At 42.3% G+C, this 16,083-nt stretch overlaps 1 protein-coding gene across 1 annotated transcript in view; it reads right to left on the bottom strand.

Annotated features, from left to right (window-relative positions):
- Positions 1-16,083, bottom strand: part of LOC124594367 (serine protease nudel) — a 184,126-nt gene that overhangs the window by 15,966 nt on the left and 152,077 nt on the right. The window contains exon 15 of the mRNA XM_047132735.1: positions 3,871-4,071. Within this exon, the coding sequence (XP_046988691.1) occupies positions 3,871-4,071 (201 nt within the window). The remainder of the gene's footprint in view (positions 1-3,870; positions 4,072-16,083) is intronic.

The following is a 16,083-nucleotide window of genomic DNA, read 5'->3' as shown; positions in this document are numbered from 1 at the left end:
TGCAGTGGATTATTTACAACAAACTTCATAAGGGAATATGTATACTGTAAAGCAGCATTAAAAATGCCTAACTGTTTAAACAGATGTCTACAATATGATCATATGTGAGCATTACATATTATACTTACAGCACATTTCTGAGCAATGAACACTTTTTTTCTAAAAGACGAATTACCCCAGAATATTATTCCATATGATGTTACTGAATAAAATATGTGGAACATGGCAACATAATGATTTCCCTCTCTGCAAGATTTGCAATGATTTGAAGTGCAAATGTGGTTGAACTAAGTTGTTTTAGGAGTTCCAGTCCTTCTTATTTGAATTCTCATCAGCATGGATACCTAAAAATTTTGAAGTTTGCACCCTACTTATTATTTTCTCACCATGTATTACACTTACCATAGATGTTGTAGCTATAGATTAGCAGTATTGAATGTGTTGTGTCTTTCTCAAATTGAGAGTGAGATCATTAACAGAACACCAATCAATAATACTTTTAAGAACATTATTTGCCATTTCTTCTGTTGCTATAAGTATGTTTGGATTTATTACAGTGCTACTGTCATCCACAAAAAGAACTAATTCTGCTTCTTGTCTATTGTTGACATATAAGAGAAACGATAGAACTGAGACTGAGTCTTGTGGAATCCCCCAGGTGATTTCTCCTGTCAGAAGAATTTCCCCCTGTGTACATTACATTGTTTGAATTATTAAGCAGAACTTTCTCCATTCTTATAGCTAGGTATGACATTATCCACTGGTTGTCTATACCAGCAATTCCATTAAACCTCAGTTCATCAGGAGAATTTTGTGATTCACACAGTCGAATGCCTTAGATACATTACAAAAAATGCCAACTGGTTCTATTTTGTTACTTAGTGCTTGTAAAATGTAGCGAGTGAATGTGAAAATGGCATTCTCAATTGAGCAACAGTTCTGAAATTTATACTGTGATTTACTGAGGATATTATTTTTGCTCAGGTGGAATACTGTTCTAGAATGACCTTTTCAAAAATTTTGGAAAATGATGTTTATAGTGAAACAGATAGGTAGTTATTGACATCTCTCCTACCCACTGTTTCAAGAAGGGGTTTAACAATAGTGGTAGTATATTTCAATCTCTCTGGAAAAATGCCTTGAGTCAGTGTATTGTATTGTATGGAACTGGGGACCTAGAAATGACGGAGAGGCTTTGTCCCTGTCGTAGCCCTCGGTGATTCACAACCCCTCAACAGGCTACAGCAATCCACTCACCCCACCGCCGCCACACTGAACCCAAGGTTATTATGTGGTTTGGCTCCCAGTGGACCCCCCCCCCCCCCCCAAACATGGTAAAGGAATTATGGTGTGCGCGTATGTGGAGACAGTGTTTGTGCACCAATCGCTGACATAGTGTAGCTGAGGCGGAATAAGGGGAACCAGCCCGCATTGTCCAACGCAGATGGAAAACTGCCTTAAAAACCATCCACAGACTGGCTGGTACACCGGACCTCAACACTAATACGCCGGGCAGATTCGTGCCGGGAACAGGCATGCCTTCCTGCCCAGAAAGCAGTGCATTAGACCACACAGCTAACTGGGTGAGCCTTGAGTTATTGATGCATTAGGTATTTCAGAAAAGACAGTGCTTATTGTGTGGGAGGAAGTCTTTAGTACTCCATTGGAAACATTATCAAATACAAATGAGCTTTCATTTTTGAGAGAACATATAATTTTCTTAATTTCAGGAGGATAAGTTGGTGAGACTGCCATATCATTGAATTTTATGTAAGTTGCACACCTGCCACCTGTGACTGATAATTTACAGTCCACCAATAAATTAATAGTGTTATTATCTTGTTCTGTGACTTCTTTTTCTCTTTCTCATTTTACTACATTCCATACAACCTTAAATCTGTTGTTGGAATTACTGGTTTGTGGCATAATGTGCATGTTCCTTTACTTTATAGTAACTTTTCTCGGTAATGCTGAGTAGCTTTGTAGTGCGGAACTACTGAAGGATCTTTACTTGTTCTTGCCAACAGGTAAATTTCTGTTTTCCTTTCACTTTGATCCCCCCTAGTAGTCCATAGTTTTTTACATCACATTTAGTGTCCTTTCTGATTAGCTTATGCAGAATACTATTTAAAAAAAAAATGATATGAATTTATCGTGGAACAGACTAAATTTTATGTCAGCATTTGGTTCATTATAAATTTCACCCCAGATCATCTCATTTAAACAGTTCATATTTTCACAAGGTGGTCCATAGATTCCATAGTTAAGGATGGCTTTCAGGTATGTGGAACAAGTGAAGTTATACATTAGAAAGCAGGAGCAGTGATTGCAGGATACTTATAGCAAATATGTGCACATAAGAGCGAATCCATTAATATATAATTTGTATTTTAAAATATCCATGACTTGACATGAGAACAGTAATTGCACTTTTATGTATTCTACACTGCTCTCTAACTTGTGTAGAAGGATTTTGTCTCAACAATCTACACAGGATAACATTTCTTCTCATTTTATTTTGCATGATATTTTTGAACAGTTTTTATTTATGTTTCAATGCTAATTTAAAATGAGAAAACAATTTTCCCTGCATGCTGTAACATTCATTCAGTTTAAAACCATCAGTTTTTGCTAAAAAGGTTGTGCTGTGACTTAGAATCCATTTTATCCACCAATAGAGCATCACAGTTTAGACTTTTTTCTCAGGATAAGAGCAATTTGTTTATTGTGCTGACATTCAAGGTATTCTCAGCAGACTTGGTGTAGCCTATAGATGTCTGGTGATTATTTCTCGATAGTCTCAAGAGCATTCTCTTGCCCAACAGGAATTTCTTACATACTGGTTACAGTTGTCACCTGATGCATTTGAGAGAAGAATCCTGTGTGGGCAATAGAGAGAGGCTTCATTAATTATGCATGCTACCTGTGCAAGTGGGGTGCCTGAGCTCTAGATAAACATCAGATACACAAGGAGAGGCCTTTCTGTGGAACTCTGTAAAGAGGGATGCCAAATATTCCTAATGAACCAGTAATTATCTGAGACAGAATAAATTTTGCTGTATTTCACATCAAGGGTAGACTATTAAATCTGTTCATTGGGGAATGGAATTCTGCTGTGATTCCTTCTTTTAACGATGAAGAAGATCATTGTGGAAGTATTAAATGAAGGTAATATTTGTCCTTTGAAGAACTTATCACGGAGGTGAATAACAAACAGGCAAACAGGGAGAAGGCAAAATGAGTTCCTATTAAAAATTATGTAAAAAGGTTTGGATAGCAAAAGGACAGCTACAAGTGCATTTAATTTTCTCTACAGCCAATTGAATCAGCTCAATGAAGACCTTGCAGCTGTTAGTGATAAACTCTCTCTCTCTCTGTCTCTCTCTCTCTCTCTCTCTCTCTCTTTCTCTCTCTTTCCCACTCAATCACTCTCTCAGATTGTTTACACTAACATTAATTCACAACAGTAGCCATCAGTGCAACAAAACATTTGTTTTGAGTGCTATCTATTGCAGATTTAACAGTCAACACATGAAATGCTGTTTATCAGTTGATGGTGCTCTAGGACTTTGTATCTCAACCTCGGGATTTGTAGTCTAATACTTCCTCACTGGGACATCAAGTCAGAAAGTGATATCATATGTTTACAAAGAGTGAAAAACTATCACAAGTGTTTGATTTGTTCTAGTGACAGCCTACAGAATGATTTCTGTTAACTTATATTGCTATTTTCATACCATGTTTTATGAACCTCTGTTCTACAAGAACTGGATTGGATTTAAAAAAATTAAGTAACTGTTTTTATGTACAATATTAGTAGCAACTGTCAAAAGCATTACAGAAAGTCAGTTAGCAAAGAAGAGAAATTACCTGTTCACGTATAAGTCGGGCAGTTGGAGAGGATGTACATGTTTCGTAAGATTGGCTGGCTGCCTCATGTGAAACATGGTATGAGTGCCTAAGTCAATCACAGAATCAATTATGCTTGTCTGTTCATTTGGTCCCTGGACATTCAGTTCTGGCCTTGGACAGCCCATTAGCACTCCTAGGCCTTGATCCACTGAAAGAAGGCTGCAAAATATCATCACACTTTTAATCCAAGGAGCTTCACAAGTCTATGCAAAATATGGCTTTGTTTATTCAACATAGTATGTAAATAAGTAACAAGTAACAGGTGTTTTTTGTTGTTTTGCAAAGTAAAAAACATCTTGTAGAATAATCCAGAGCTAGTGATATACGAGGGTTGGAACTTAAATAGTGGCAACTATTTATTCGCAACTGATACAAAAGAGTTACATGTTTGCACCTGTTACTGTCCTTCAAAGTAGTCACCAGCATTATTTAGAACCCATTCCCAGTGATGTGGAAGGCATAGTATACTGTCAGCAGAGCCTGTTCTGCTGATGGTGCGAATGGAACAGTCTACTGCCTGTCTAATTTCTGGAACAGTTCTGAAGCAAATGCCACGGCCACGAAGTGGCTCTATCATCTTCAGAATCAAATGAAAGTCACAAGGTCTTAAGTCCAGGGAGAATGGTGGATGATACAGTACTTCCCAGTCCCATGGACCACACAGAGAGTGCTGTATGTACCTGCGCATTGTCATGCAAAATGATGGGTGGGTTGCACAGAAAATGTTGCCGCTTCTTTCACAAAGCTGGTCACAGGTGATACTCTAAAAATGAACAGTAATACTGTGCATTGATGGTCTGCCGTGGAGGAACATAATGCATTAGGATAACACCATCACAGCCGTACATGAGAATCACCATAACTTTAGACCTCTCCATTCGCACCATCAACAGAACAGGCTCTTCTAACGGTGGTATATTATGCTGTCCAAATCGCTGGCAATGGGTTCTACACAATGTTGGTGACTACTTTGAAGGACAGTAACAGGTGCAAACATGTATCTCTTTTGAACTGGTTGTGAATAAATAGTTGCCACAATTTAAGTTCCAGCCTTTGTATTTATTGGGACTTAATGATAAACTGAAACTTTTGATAAATATGGGAAAACAAATTCTAAGTCTCTCACAACTCAGAATTGAGAGTGTGGGAAGTAGTTTTATGTATTTATTTATTTTCTCAGGTTCAGTGGAACCACCTGAGATAAAGTTAGACAGTTGTGGAGCAAGTTACTACCTGCACGACTCACAGAATCTTTCATTTTCGATGGTTTTTTCCACAGTTTTGTAAATTATAGAAGTGACATCATGTAACACCATAAGCTGCTGCTCAATTTGTTCTTCAATGTGCAGCTGGTTCTAATCAAAAACTGTTGTCCAGTTGTCAACAAAAATCTGGAAGTATTGCTTATATTTTTATTACAATGCCCAAACATCCTTTTCACCTGAAAATTTTCTGGGTCCATGTCATGCACTGAACAAGTGCTGGATAGTGGTCTTTGACTAGAACTGGTTGCTCAATAGAAAATGTATTCAAGAGCAGTTTAAGGTTATGGGAAACGGGAATACAGATAACTGTATACGCAACAAACTGTTCCCATAAATGTCTATACATACAAATATTTCAGCACAAAGAAAGATACACGTGTACACTGTACAAGGTGCAAAGGCTGACTGGAACATTAACATGGCAGCTTGTCAGAGTTCAAAGACCATGCTTTACGTGGGCAATGTGACCTATTGACGCCACACAGCCCCCCCCCCCACCCCCACCCCGCAATATGGAGTTATGGCCTGTGAGGCCTGAGGGGAGGTTGTGTGGGCGTTGGCACTGGAGTGAGTAGTGCAAGGTGGCAGGCACACGACTGGTAGCTCCATCTCAGTCAGGGCGGCGTGCGAAGGTGCGGTGATGGGCTGCAGGTCCACATTGTAATCAGACAGCCAGTGGGGGCAGACGATGCGTTGGCCGGCCTGGGAGTAGAGGCGGTGGGAGGGGTGTAGCATGCGAGCGTGACTGCCCCTAATGCAGATCAAGCCGTCCAAGGAGATGAACGCACGAACTCTCGATGGATCGCACTCTCAGGTGAGGGACAGGCTATGCACTATCTTGAGATTTAGTTCCTCGTTGAGTGTCGAGTCTACAGTGTCTGTAAGGACCATGAGCACATGGTCATCGAAAGCGACAATAGACACATCGTTGATGTGGTTAGGTGGTACATTGCAGTGCAAGTTGAAAGTCGGGTAGCAAGTCTCTCCATTAGATAAAACGTTATCAAAACTTGCACATGAGGTTGATGACGACATGCATGGGAAACCCATGAACTGTGATGATGAATCATCGGAAGAACAAGATCCTACCATGGAATGAGCTAACTCATCATCAGGCTTGGCAATGGAAGATTTGTCCGGATGGTACGACTAGGACAGCAGAGGGGCGTCGGAGTCCATGAAAACAGGATTGAGCCTGTGTAGCGAAATGGTCTGCAGGCAATCTTTTGTTGAGTTCGGTTGGCACGTAAGTGTCCAGTGGGGAATGACTGACAGGCAGGTGTAGCCGTGCATGTCTGAAGTGGGTGTGCATTCTACTAGTAAAGTGTGGGGAGGTGGGGAAATCCCCAGGTAGAACCGGGTTCTCACCAAAAACGAAATCGGAGATGGTTCCTTGTAAGTCAGGTTTAAAGGTTGAACGGAGACCGAGTAACACCCTAGGAAGTGCCTCAGACTAGAGGCAGTCATGGCACCTGAGTGCTGTTTTAAGGGTGCGGTGCCATAATTCTACTAAACTGTTGCTTTGTGGGTGGTAGGTTGTTGTATGAATTTTTTTAACATCGCAGAGGTTACATAGAGTTGTGAAAAGTGCAGACTCAAACTGTTGACCCTGGCTGGTGGTGATGGTGAACGATCCATGATGAGATGAATCCCTTGGGCACGGTTTCTGCTGTGATGTTGGGTAAAGGAACAACTTCCACCCAACGAGGCATGCGGTATATTGTGGAGAGGACATATCTGTGGCCCTCTGACGGTGGCAGACGGCCAATAAAGTTTAAAGTTGATATGTACACGACGAAAATGATCTTGCCAAGGGGGGGGGGCATCCGATAATGTTGTGTTGGCAGGAAATGCAGCTGTGTGCCCAGGTTTGACAGTCCTGCTTAACATTATTCCAAACAAAATGCTCAGTGTCAAAGGATTGTGGTGGCGTGCACGCCAGGATGGGCGAGGTTACGCATGGCGTCGAAGGCTTGTCGAAGCAACGGCCACAGAGTGCCAGTAGAAGAGTTGCACCACACTTTGTCCGAAACGCCGGGGAACTTGGCTTTGGTAAACACAGGCGATGTCTGAGGATCCATGAGGAGAGCTTGAGATTCTTCATCAGAGGCCTGGAAAGCGGCGAGGTTGTATAAATCGACGATGTGTAAGACAGTATTTATTGGTGAAAAAAAAAATCAGTGGGGATGTTTTCCACGCCTTTGATGTAGTGTACGTCCATAGTAAATTGAAAGACCAAGTTGAAGTGGCAGAAACGCCGAAGGGGTGGGTCCTTGGGAGGGTTGCAGAAGGCGTCCGCCAGTGGTTTGTGGTCAGTAAGAATGAAGAAAGAACGGCCCTCGATGTCAGGGCAAAAGTGTTTGACGGCTTCACAGACCACCAGAAGTTCTCAATTAAAAGCGTAATATTTTTTCTGTGTTGTAGACGGTTTTGTAGAGAAGAAATGAAGGGGTGAAACCATGTCACCTTTGTGTTGCTGTAATACTGCCCTGAACGCAATGTTGCTGGCATCCGTAGTGACGAACAACTCGGCTGTCGGATCGGGGTGGGCGAGTACAATGGCGTGAGCAAACGCTGTCTTTAGAGCCCTGAAGGACTCTAGGATAGGTTCATTCCAACGGACTGGCTTAAAGCCCAAAGCTTGTTTGCCGGACAGTGAGTCCGTCAGGGGCAGTGAGTCCGTCAGGGGGACCTGCACAGCAGCAGCAGAAAGTAGATGTTGGTGGTAGTAATTTATAGTACCCAGGAAACGTCGGAGTTCTTTGTACGTAGCTGGGGTTTCCAATGATGTGATAGCCTGCACGCAGGATTTGGGAGGCTGTATTCCATCTGCAGAGACGGTGTAGCCCAAAAATGTCACAGAAGACTGGCGCAATTGGAATTTATCTTTGTTGATCTCTGTTGGAGTTCAAGGTCTGGAGGACCTGGGATAAATGATCTTCATGGTTCTCAGTCGACTTGCTGAAAATGAGGATGTCATCCAGGTATGCAAAGCTGAACTCGAACTGTCATTAGATTGAATCAATGAAACGTTGCCACATTTTTGTTGCATTATTTAAGCTGAATGGTGTGAAGTTGTATTTGAAACTAACCGAGCGGCATGATAATAGCAGTCTCTGGCATGTCTTCCGGCACTACGGGAATCTGGCAATAGGCACGTTTACAGTCAATCATTCTGAAGATTGTGGTGCCCAATAAGATATGTGTGAAATCGTTTATGTTCGGCACTGGGTAATTGTCCATGATGGTGCGAGCGTTTAAGCATCTGTAATCACCACACATTCGGAAAGCACCATCGTGTTTGGTAACGAGGTGAACTGGTGAAGACCAATTGCTGTCTCAAGGCTGTAGAATGCCTGCCTCCAGAAGTTCGTTAATTTGCTGCCAGGCTGCCTGCAACTTAATGGGGTTGAGGCGTCTAACCTTATGCCTAATAGGAGGGCCAGCAGTGGTAATTATCTTGTGTGTTGTTCTGTCAGTGAGGGAAGACACTGAGAACTGCACACGAGGCTGAATAACCTCCTGACGTGAAGTTTTGGGATAAGTGAGGCGCGATGAGGAGTAGCCATTAGCGAGAGTGGGTAAAGGCAGCACGAAAGTCACATGCCTATTACGTGAGTGTGGCGTGCGCTTGTTTGGAGAGGTCAGCTGCACGCGCAGCACGGAGTGGATCGGGGTGTGCAGTGACTGTCAGTTGTTAGCTTTGCCTTGAGTAACCGGCGAGAGAGGCGTTGGCGTCGGCACGCAAGAGAGCGAGAATGTTTACTCACACGCAGGGCGGCTGCCTGCATGGTGGGTGTGTTCGCATCGCATGCATGACTGTCATTAGAAGTACTGTTTGAAACACATAGCACTGCACGTAGCGTGCATGTGGTGGGTGCAGAGATCACTGAAAGCGAATTGTCACACACAATGAATGTTTTTGAACTAACCTGATGAGTGTCCGTGCTGGTGTCTGCTGATGAAGGTCGATCAGGTGAAGGAACTGTGGACTGCAGTTGCAGCAGCGAGGTACGAGCCGTGGTGAGCTCATCAAAAGTGTGAGCAATGCCCGTGGTGAGCTCGTCAAAAGTTTGAGCAATGCGTTGTTTCAACTTGTTGTTTTGCCAACAGAGTTGTGCCACTGCATCATACTCTGACAGAAGATTAATGACGCAGGTCACAATTTTGCCCTCAAGGGTGGAGCACTTGTGAACCAAATCACATGTCGTGAAGGAAACGGAACTACGAGCATAAGTGCCTGAGCAGGATATCTGAGTGTCAGAAGGGTGGTGTAGCACTGAACCTTGGACTATGTTTGGGGAGAGTTTGTAATGGGACAAGAAATCCATACTGAGAATTGGTTCATCAACATCAGCAATGTAAAAAGTACATGGGAAACGTAGAGTAGGAGATAGATGCACCATAACTTTAGCAGAGCCGACAGTTTTTAATGTTGATTCATTGACAGCACAACTTTGTCGGTGAAAAAACGGGAGGAGCCAACGATGTTGGTATGATGGACATGTCAGCGCTTGTGTCGACTAGGAAAACAAGCCATGACGAAATGTTGGTCACATATAAACGACCACTCGGCCGAGTGGATGGAGTGCAATGTTTGAGGTCGCATGTGAAGTTCCCCGCAGGACTCGGCGTCTTTTAGATCCTGTGGTCAGCGTTTGGGTGCTGGCAGGGTTATCTGCACTTCTTGGCCTCATCCCCAAAAATATTGTGGTATCAACAGTACAGATGAGCCAGATGTGGCGGGTGGCGGTAATTGTGACAGCGAAGGAGGTTTGTCCTCATTGATCGGTTCCAGAATGTAAACCAGGATGTACGATGCTTGTGCGATTCTTGAGTGCTCGGAGAGGGGAGAGAGCGAACGAGTACTGCCCGGTGGTGTAGATGGCGTGGAGGTGGAATGAGCCCTGCCTCAGCCACCAGATGGCCGGTAAACAGGCGCCATAGTGCCAATCAGCAGTGAGAGGTGTGCTGGTTGTGTTTGTCGCAGTACTGCACACAGCTGATCTGTGATGCAAAGGCGAGAGCTGATAGACTTGAAGGAGTGCGGTAGCAGGTGTATCTGCAGGTTGGTGGGTAACTTGGCAGACCATACCGCCCACAGGGTAATGTCTGGCATCATGTGTTCACTCACAAGCAGCCGAAGGTGGCGCCAGAGTTGTGATGGAGTGCAGTCCCCCAGGTGTTCCTCATACAGGATCTTGATTATTAATTCCTGTGGCGAGCAGCCGAGTCAGTTCAACTTTGTCTTCTTGGTGAACTTGTATTTTGGCAGCGGCAGTGGCGAAAGTAGGAGGTCACAAATTAAATCTGAGTGGTCATGGAGGTGTGTGACGAGCCATGGAAAGTTAGAGTTGTCATCAGTCACCTGATGTCACTCCAAAATGTGCTCCACAAGAGCAAACCATGAAACGGGGCTATCCTCCTATAAAGGAGTTAGCTTCGGCAAAATCGCCGGGGAGGGGGGGGGGGGGGGGGGGGAGGGGGGACTTCGGTGTATCTTGGAAGACCTGCTGTCCCATGGAAGGATAGGCTGTCCTGTAACCCGGCACTACTGGCTTCGACGTGTTGCTAGCAAACATGTCCGAAACAACGGCCAGTTGCAATGTCCCTGATGAATAATGGAAGCATGATGCGGCAGGCACGGTCGGTACCGTGAGAATGAACGGATGAGCAGCGCATGAGGTAGGCCTGTAAACTGAACTGGAGGTTAAAGCACAGTACCTAAAATGTGCACCTCAGAAATGATGTGGAAGGCCAGTGTAGCAGGTGCAGATGGTACTGTGGAAGGAGTGAGCAGCTGTATGGTCAGAATCAGGGCCCCCCATGAGTGGGGGGGGGGGGGGGGGTAGGAGGTGGGTGGTTTAGTACTTGGTGTGGCAACAGCGAGAGTTTTCTGTGCACATCGGAGATGCACCCCATGTGGTAGGACCATAAATCACTGGTGAAACCTGCTGGCAGTCACATTGTCTTGGTACAATGTTCCTGGATGGCAAAGCGCTGTTGGGTGTGCTCAAACCCACATGGTTGAGAAACTGGGCGACAGATCTGGTGGTTGAGCCTGGTGAACTTGATGTATAAAAATGTCCGTTATTAAATTTTGAGGAAGGCAAAACTGGCATAGCTTGATAGCAGTTGACTGAATGTGCATTTTGCATGAATGGCACTACTGTAACTGACGTTGCGGTGCATAGAGGATCAAAGCACATGTGCGAATTTGGGTCCCTTTGAGCACTACACGAGCGATTGATTGTTACACCATTCTGGAAATCATCCACTTCACCTTTCAGATACTGGCGGGCACAGTCTGGTGACACGAAACCTGAGTCCATTGTTTGAGGTAATGGCATAACACTTGCCGTTGTAGAGCTGGAAAGTTAGAGGTTCACTTCGTTGGACATAATGAATCACTGTCCATTAGTGGTGAAACAACTGTTGGCAGGGGATTGGAGTGGCCTGGCAGTAGTAGCTGAGCCTCCAAATCCTCAAATAAAACATTGGGTGAGGCAGCCATGGTTTTGAACATAAAACCTGTTGATTCCACACAGCCCGTGCGGAAGTCGCAGAAACTTCGGGGTCACCAATATGGGAAACGGGAGTATTTATTTATATACTTGTTCCATAGATCTGTACATGTAAGCAAGTCACTCAGATGTGGAACGTGTCAATATACATAATAAAATACATAGAATAAAGACATAGTTATAGTATTAATAACAGTGCACAAAAGTCATACTTATTAGCTTAAAAACTAGTCAACATAAATGTGAAGATAGCAGTTTCATATTTAGGGCATTATTGCATTTATTTTAACCTTGAACAGTAATCGAAACTTCCCACTTTGGGTTTAAAAGTGACCCAAAAATGGAAATGAGAAAAACGGGAATTTTTACATTAGGGCATTATTACATTAGTTTAACAGTAAACAGTGTCAAAAAATTTAAAAACATTTTTCCAATCTGGGTTTTACTTATTTCTCTGAAAGAATTCCTCTAGTGAGTAAAGTGAGGTCTCAAGTAAATAATTTTTCTAGCTACGTTTAAATACTGATGTACTACTCCTTATACTTTTGATGCTGTTGGGTAGGGAATTGAAAATTTTCGTTCCAGCGTACTTTACCCCTTTCTAAATAAGTGTCAAGTTCTTTAACTCACAGTGGAAATCCTCTTTTCTTCTGGTGTTATGTTCATGATGTAGGCAATTCGTTTCATACAGAGTGGGGTTATTTATTATGAACCACATCCGTGAATATACGTACTGAGATGTTGTTGTCAGTATTTCAAGTCGTTTAAAAAGATTTCGACATGAGGTTCGTGGGGGTACACCACAAATGATTCTTATTGCTCTTTTTTGTGCTGTGAGGATTTTCTTTGCGGCAGGTGTATTGCCCCAGAAGATGATGCCATAACACATGACTGAATGAAAATAGCCAAGCAAGCTGACTTTGAGATGGTAATGTCATTGAAGCGTGACAAAATTCGTAAAGCAAATTTTGCCGACGTCAGCCGTTTTAGTGTTTGTAGAACGTGATGTTCCCAGTTCAGCCTACTGTCCACGTATACGCCTAGGAATTTTGATAAGTACGCTTGCTTTATCATCTGATCATTCTATGTGGTAACTATTTCTTTTGGGTTTTTGTGGGTTGTCTGGAACTGGATAAAATTGGTTTTTTTTTTCAGGTTTATTGAAAGGGAGTTAATACTAAACCAAACCAGAACTTATTTAAGGATATCATTGACCTCGGATTCTAAGTCAGTAGTTGACACATTATCCACCACAATGCTCATATCATCAGCGAACATTGTAAATTTACACTGCTTATTGATGGATAAAGGCAGGTCATTAACATATATGAGGAACAGCAAGGGCCCAAGCACTGATCCCTGTGGCACTCCATGCTGCACAATTCCCCACTCAGAGTCCACTATATATTGTGATACAGTATCTGAAACATCTAGAATAATCTTCTGCTTCCTATTTTCGAGGTACGATTTTAACCAGTTCCCTACAGGTCCTGTAATTCCGTAATGACAGGCCTTCTTGAAGAGTATCTGGTGATCTACACAGTCGAACGCCTTTGATAGGTCGCATAAGACACCAATTGGCAGCCTCTTGCTGTTTATAGACTCTAGAACATCATTTTTGAATGAGAAAATTGCGTTATTTATTGAAACTCCCATTTGAAAACCAAACTGCTGACTGTTAATGATGTTCAGGTCACCAAGGTGTGCCACAATCCTGTTGCACTGAGCTTTTTCTAGGACTTTTGAAAATGTTGTTAATAGAGAGATAGGGCGATAGTTTGACACATTTGTAGCATCCCCTGCTTTGTACAGGGGCCTGACAACAGAGTATTTCATTCTGTCTGGAAACACTCCTTGTTGCATGGATGTGTTGCAGATGTGAGACAAAACTTCGGCCACTTCACTACAGCAAGCCTTCAACAGCTTGCTTGAAATATCGTCGATACCAGCAGAATGTTTATTTTTCAAAGACTGTATGATTTTTTTTATTTCATTGGCAGTAATGGGAAGCACACTTATTTGACTGAAAGGTTCTGGAAAATTAATTTTCATTATACAGGCAGCTTTATCTACAGAACCATGGCAACATATCTGTGTTGGGACAGTTAAAAAATGTTGGTTAAAGATTTCAGCAATTTCCTCACTATTAGTTATCTCTGAGTTGTCAACAGTTAAAACAATGTTTTTGTCTTTGGTGTAGTTTACAGTCCCTGTTTCTCTCTTTATCACATTCCAAATTGTTTTAATTTTATTTTCAGAATTAGTAATTTCAGATGCTATACACATACTTTATGAGTTTTTAATTACTTTGGCAAGAATTTTACAGTAGAGTTTATAATGTTTTAGCTGAGCAGGGTTGTTAGAAGTCTTTGATGCTATGTAGAGTTGTCTTTTTCTCTGACAGGAAGCTATGATGCCCTTAGTGAGCCATGGTTTTTTTGCAGACCTAGCAGGTTGGACTCTGTATGACTTTTTTGGAAATACACTTTCAAAGGTACCTGCTATCTCATTTGTGAATAAATTGTATTTTGAATTAGCAGTTTCTGCTAGATAAACAGGTGTCCAGTCAGTATGCTGAAGACATGATCTGAACGTTTGAATAGCTTCCTCACTTATTTTCCTTACTGTTTTCCATCTAAGTGAGGTGTCACTCAAAGGAATTACCAAGCTGTTGAAAGTAACTCGTTGTCCGTCATGGTCAGACAGACCATTTATAACCATTTCAATATTAATATGGTTGACTTTACTCTGATCAACAAAAACGTTATCACTGAGAGTACGGGAAGAGGTTGTGGTTCTGGTGGGCGAGCTAACCACGGGAACAAGGTTGTACGTGCCCATGACATTTTCAAACTCCACCTTGCAGGGAGAATTAACCAAGAAATCTATGTTAAAATCCCCAACAACTACCATGTCCCTATTTTTTCTACTTAAGTACAACAAAAGAGTATCTAATTGTTTAACAAACACTTTAAAATTTCCAGATGGTGCCCTGTAAACTGCCACAACTGTTAATCTGGAGACAGTGTCTGGCACCTCTATAGCACATACTTCAAAATGTAGCTCAAAGCAGAATCTTTGTACATCTATTGCCGTGAACAAGACATTGTTTTTTGCATATACAGCTACTCCTCCTTTGTCCATATAGTTCCTGCAATAAGACGTTACCGAAACATCGTTGGGAATAGGGACCACTTCAATACCAGCAGTGATGTGGTGTTCTGTTAGACACAGAATGTGGGCACTGTTTATACCTTTTGTGTCTTCTATATTTGCTGTGAACTGATCCAGCTTGCAGTATAGGCCTCTTATGTTCTGGTGAAACACTGTTAGCTTTTGTTTGTCTTTAATTGTATTGTTGTTTGAGTGAACTTTCGTTTGTGTATAAATTACTTGTTGCAGATTTTTGTTACTGGGCCAAATCCTGCTAGAGTTGGCCCAGCTCACTAGTTTCCCTCGTTAGTTAGGGCTATGACTGGTCTGCTTTCATGATCGTTATTGTTTAGGCCTATTATTTCATGGAAAGCTTTTCCAACGTCTGCTGCTAGTTTATTTTTGCCAAACTGATTTAGATGTAGTCCATGCTTTGTCTCTCATACCTTTCTGTATCCAGTAGTGTCACATTCGTAAACTTAGTGCAAAAGTGTTTCAGTTTACTATTCGTTAGGCGAATTTCTCTGTTCACACAAGACCAGTCTGCCAGGTCATATCTCGTGGGCACAGTTGTTAGTATTATGTTTGTATGCTGTAATAACTGCAGCAATACGAGTAGCTTTTTAATGAAAGTGCTGGCCTCGTTGCAATAAACATCGTTTGCTCCTGCGATTATCGCAACACAGTCTTTTTCCGTGAATTTAGCACATTATGTGTGTATGTCTTCTACCACATTCACGAATTTTGCTCCTGGTTTAACAATTGCTGATATACACGAACCATCTTGGGCAGAGTTCGACGCGCATGTCGAAATATTGCGAGCATGACTGTCTCCAAATATTTTTACGTTATTTTTCCGTTGTGTTTGTTTACGTACGCGATCGGAACTTTTTCTTACGCAACCACGCGTGTTTTGTGTACACGTGTTGCCGTCTACTACAATTTTAGATGCACTGTTTTTGTTATTTGAATTATCACTGTTTATCAAGCACTGAACTTTGTCCACTGTTGAGGCTTCTTTATTCACTTGTGGATTTCCTTTCTTGTATATAAATGTGGCGTCGTCGACGGTTATGTTTTCACGACGTACATAACACCGATCTACACACACTGTCGAAGCACTACTGTTTTGTAGAGCTGTATATCGGTCTTGGAGGACAGCGTATTTCACTTCTAGCACTTCAATATCGGTTTGTAGCATTCTGATTATTTCGTCCTTATTTTTGATA

This window comes from Schistocerca americana, chromosome 2 (genome assembly GCF_021461395.2).
Source record: "Schistocerca americana isolate TAMUIC-IGC-003095 chromosome 2, iqSchAmer2.1, whole genome shotgun sequence".
Taxonomy (NCBI): Eukaryota; Metazoa; Arthropoda; class Insecta; order Orthoptera; family Acrididae; genus Schistocerca; species Schistocerca americana.
The sequence above is the reverse complement of the archived record's forward strand: the minus strand, read 5'-3'. Positions and strand labels throughout refer to the sequence as shown.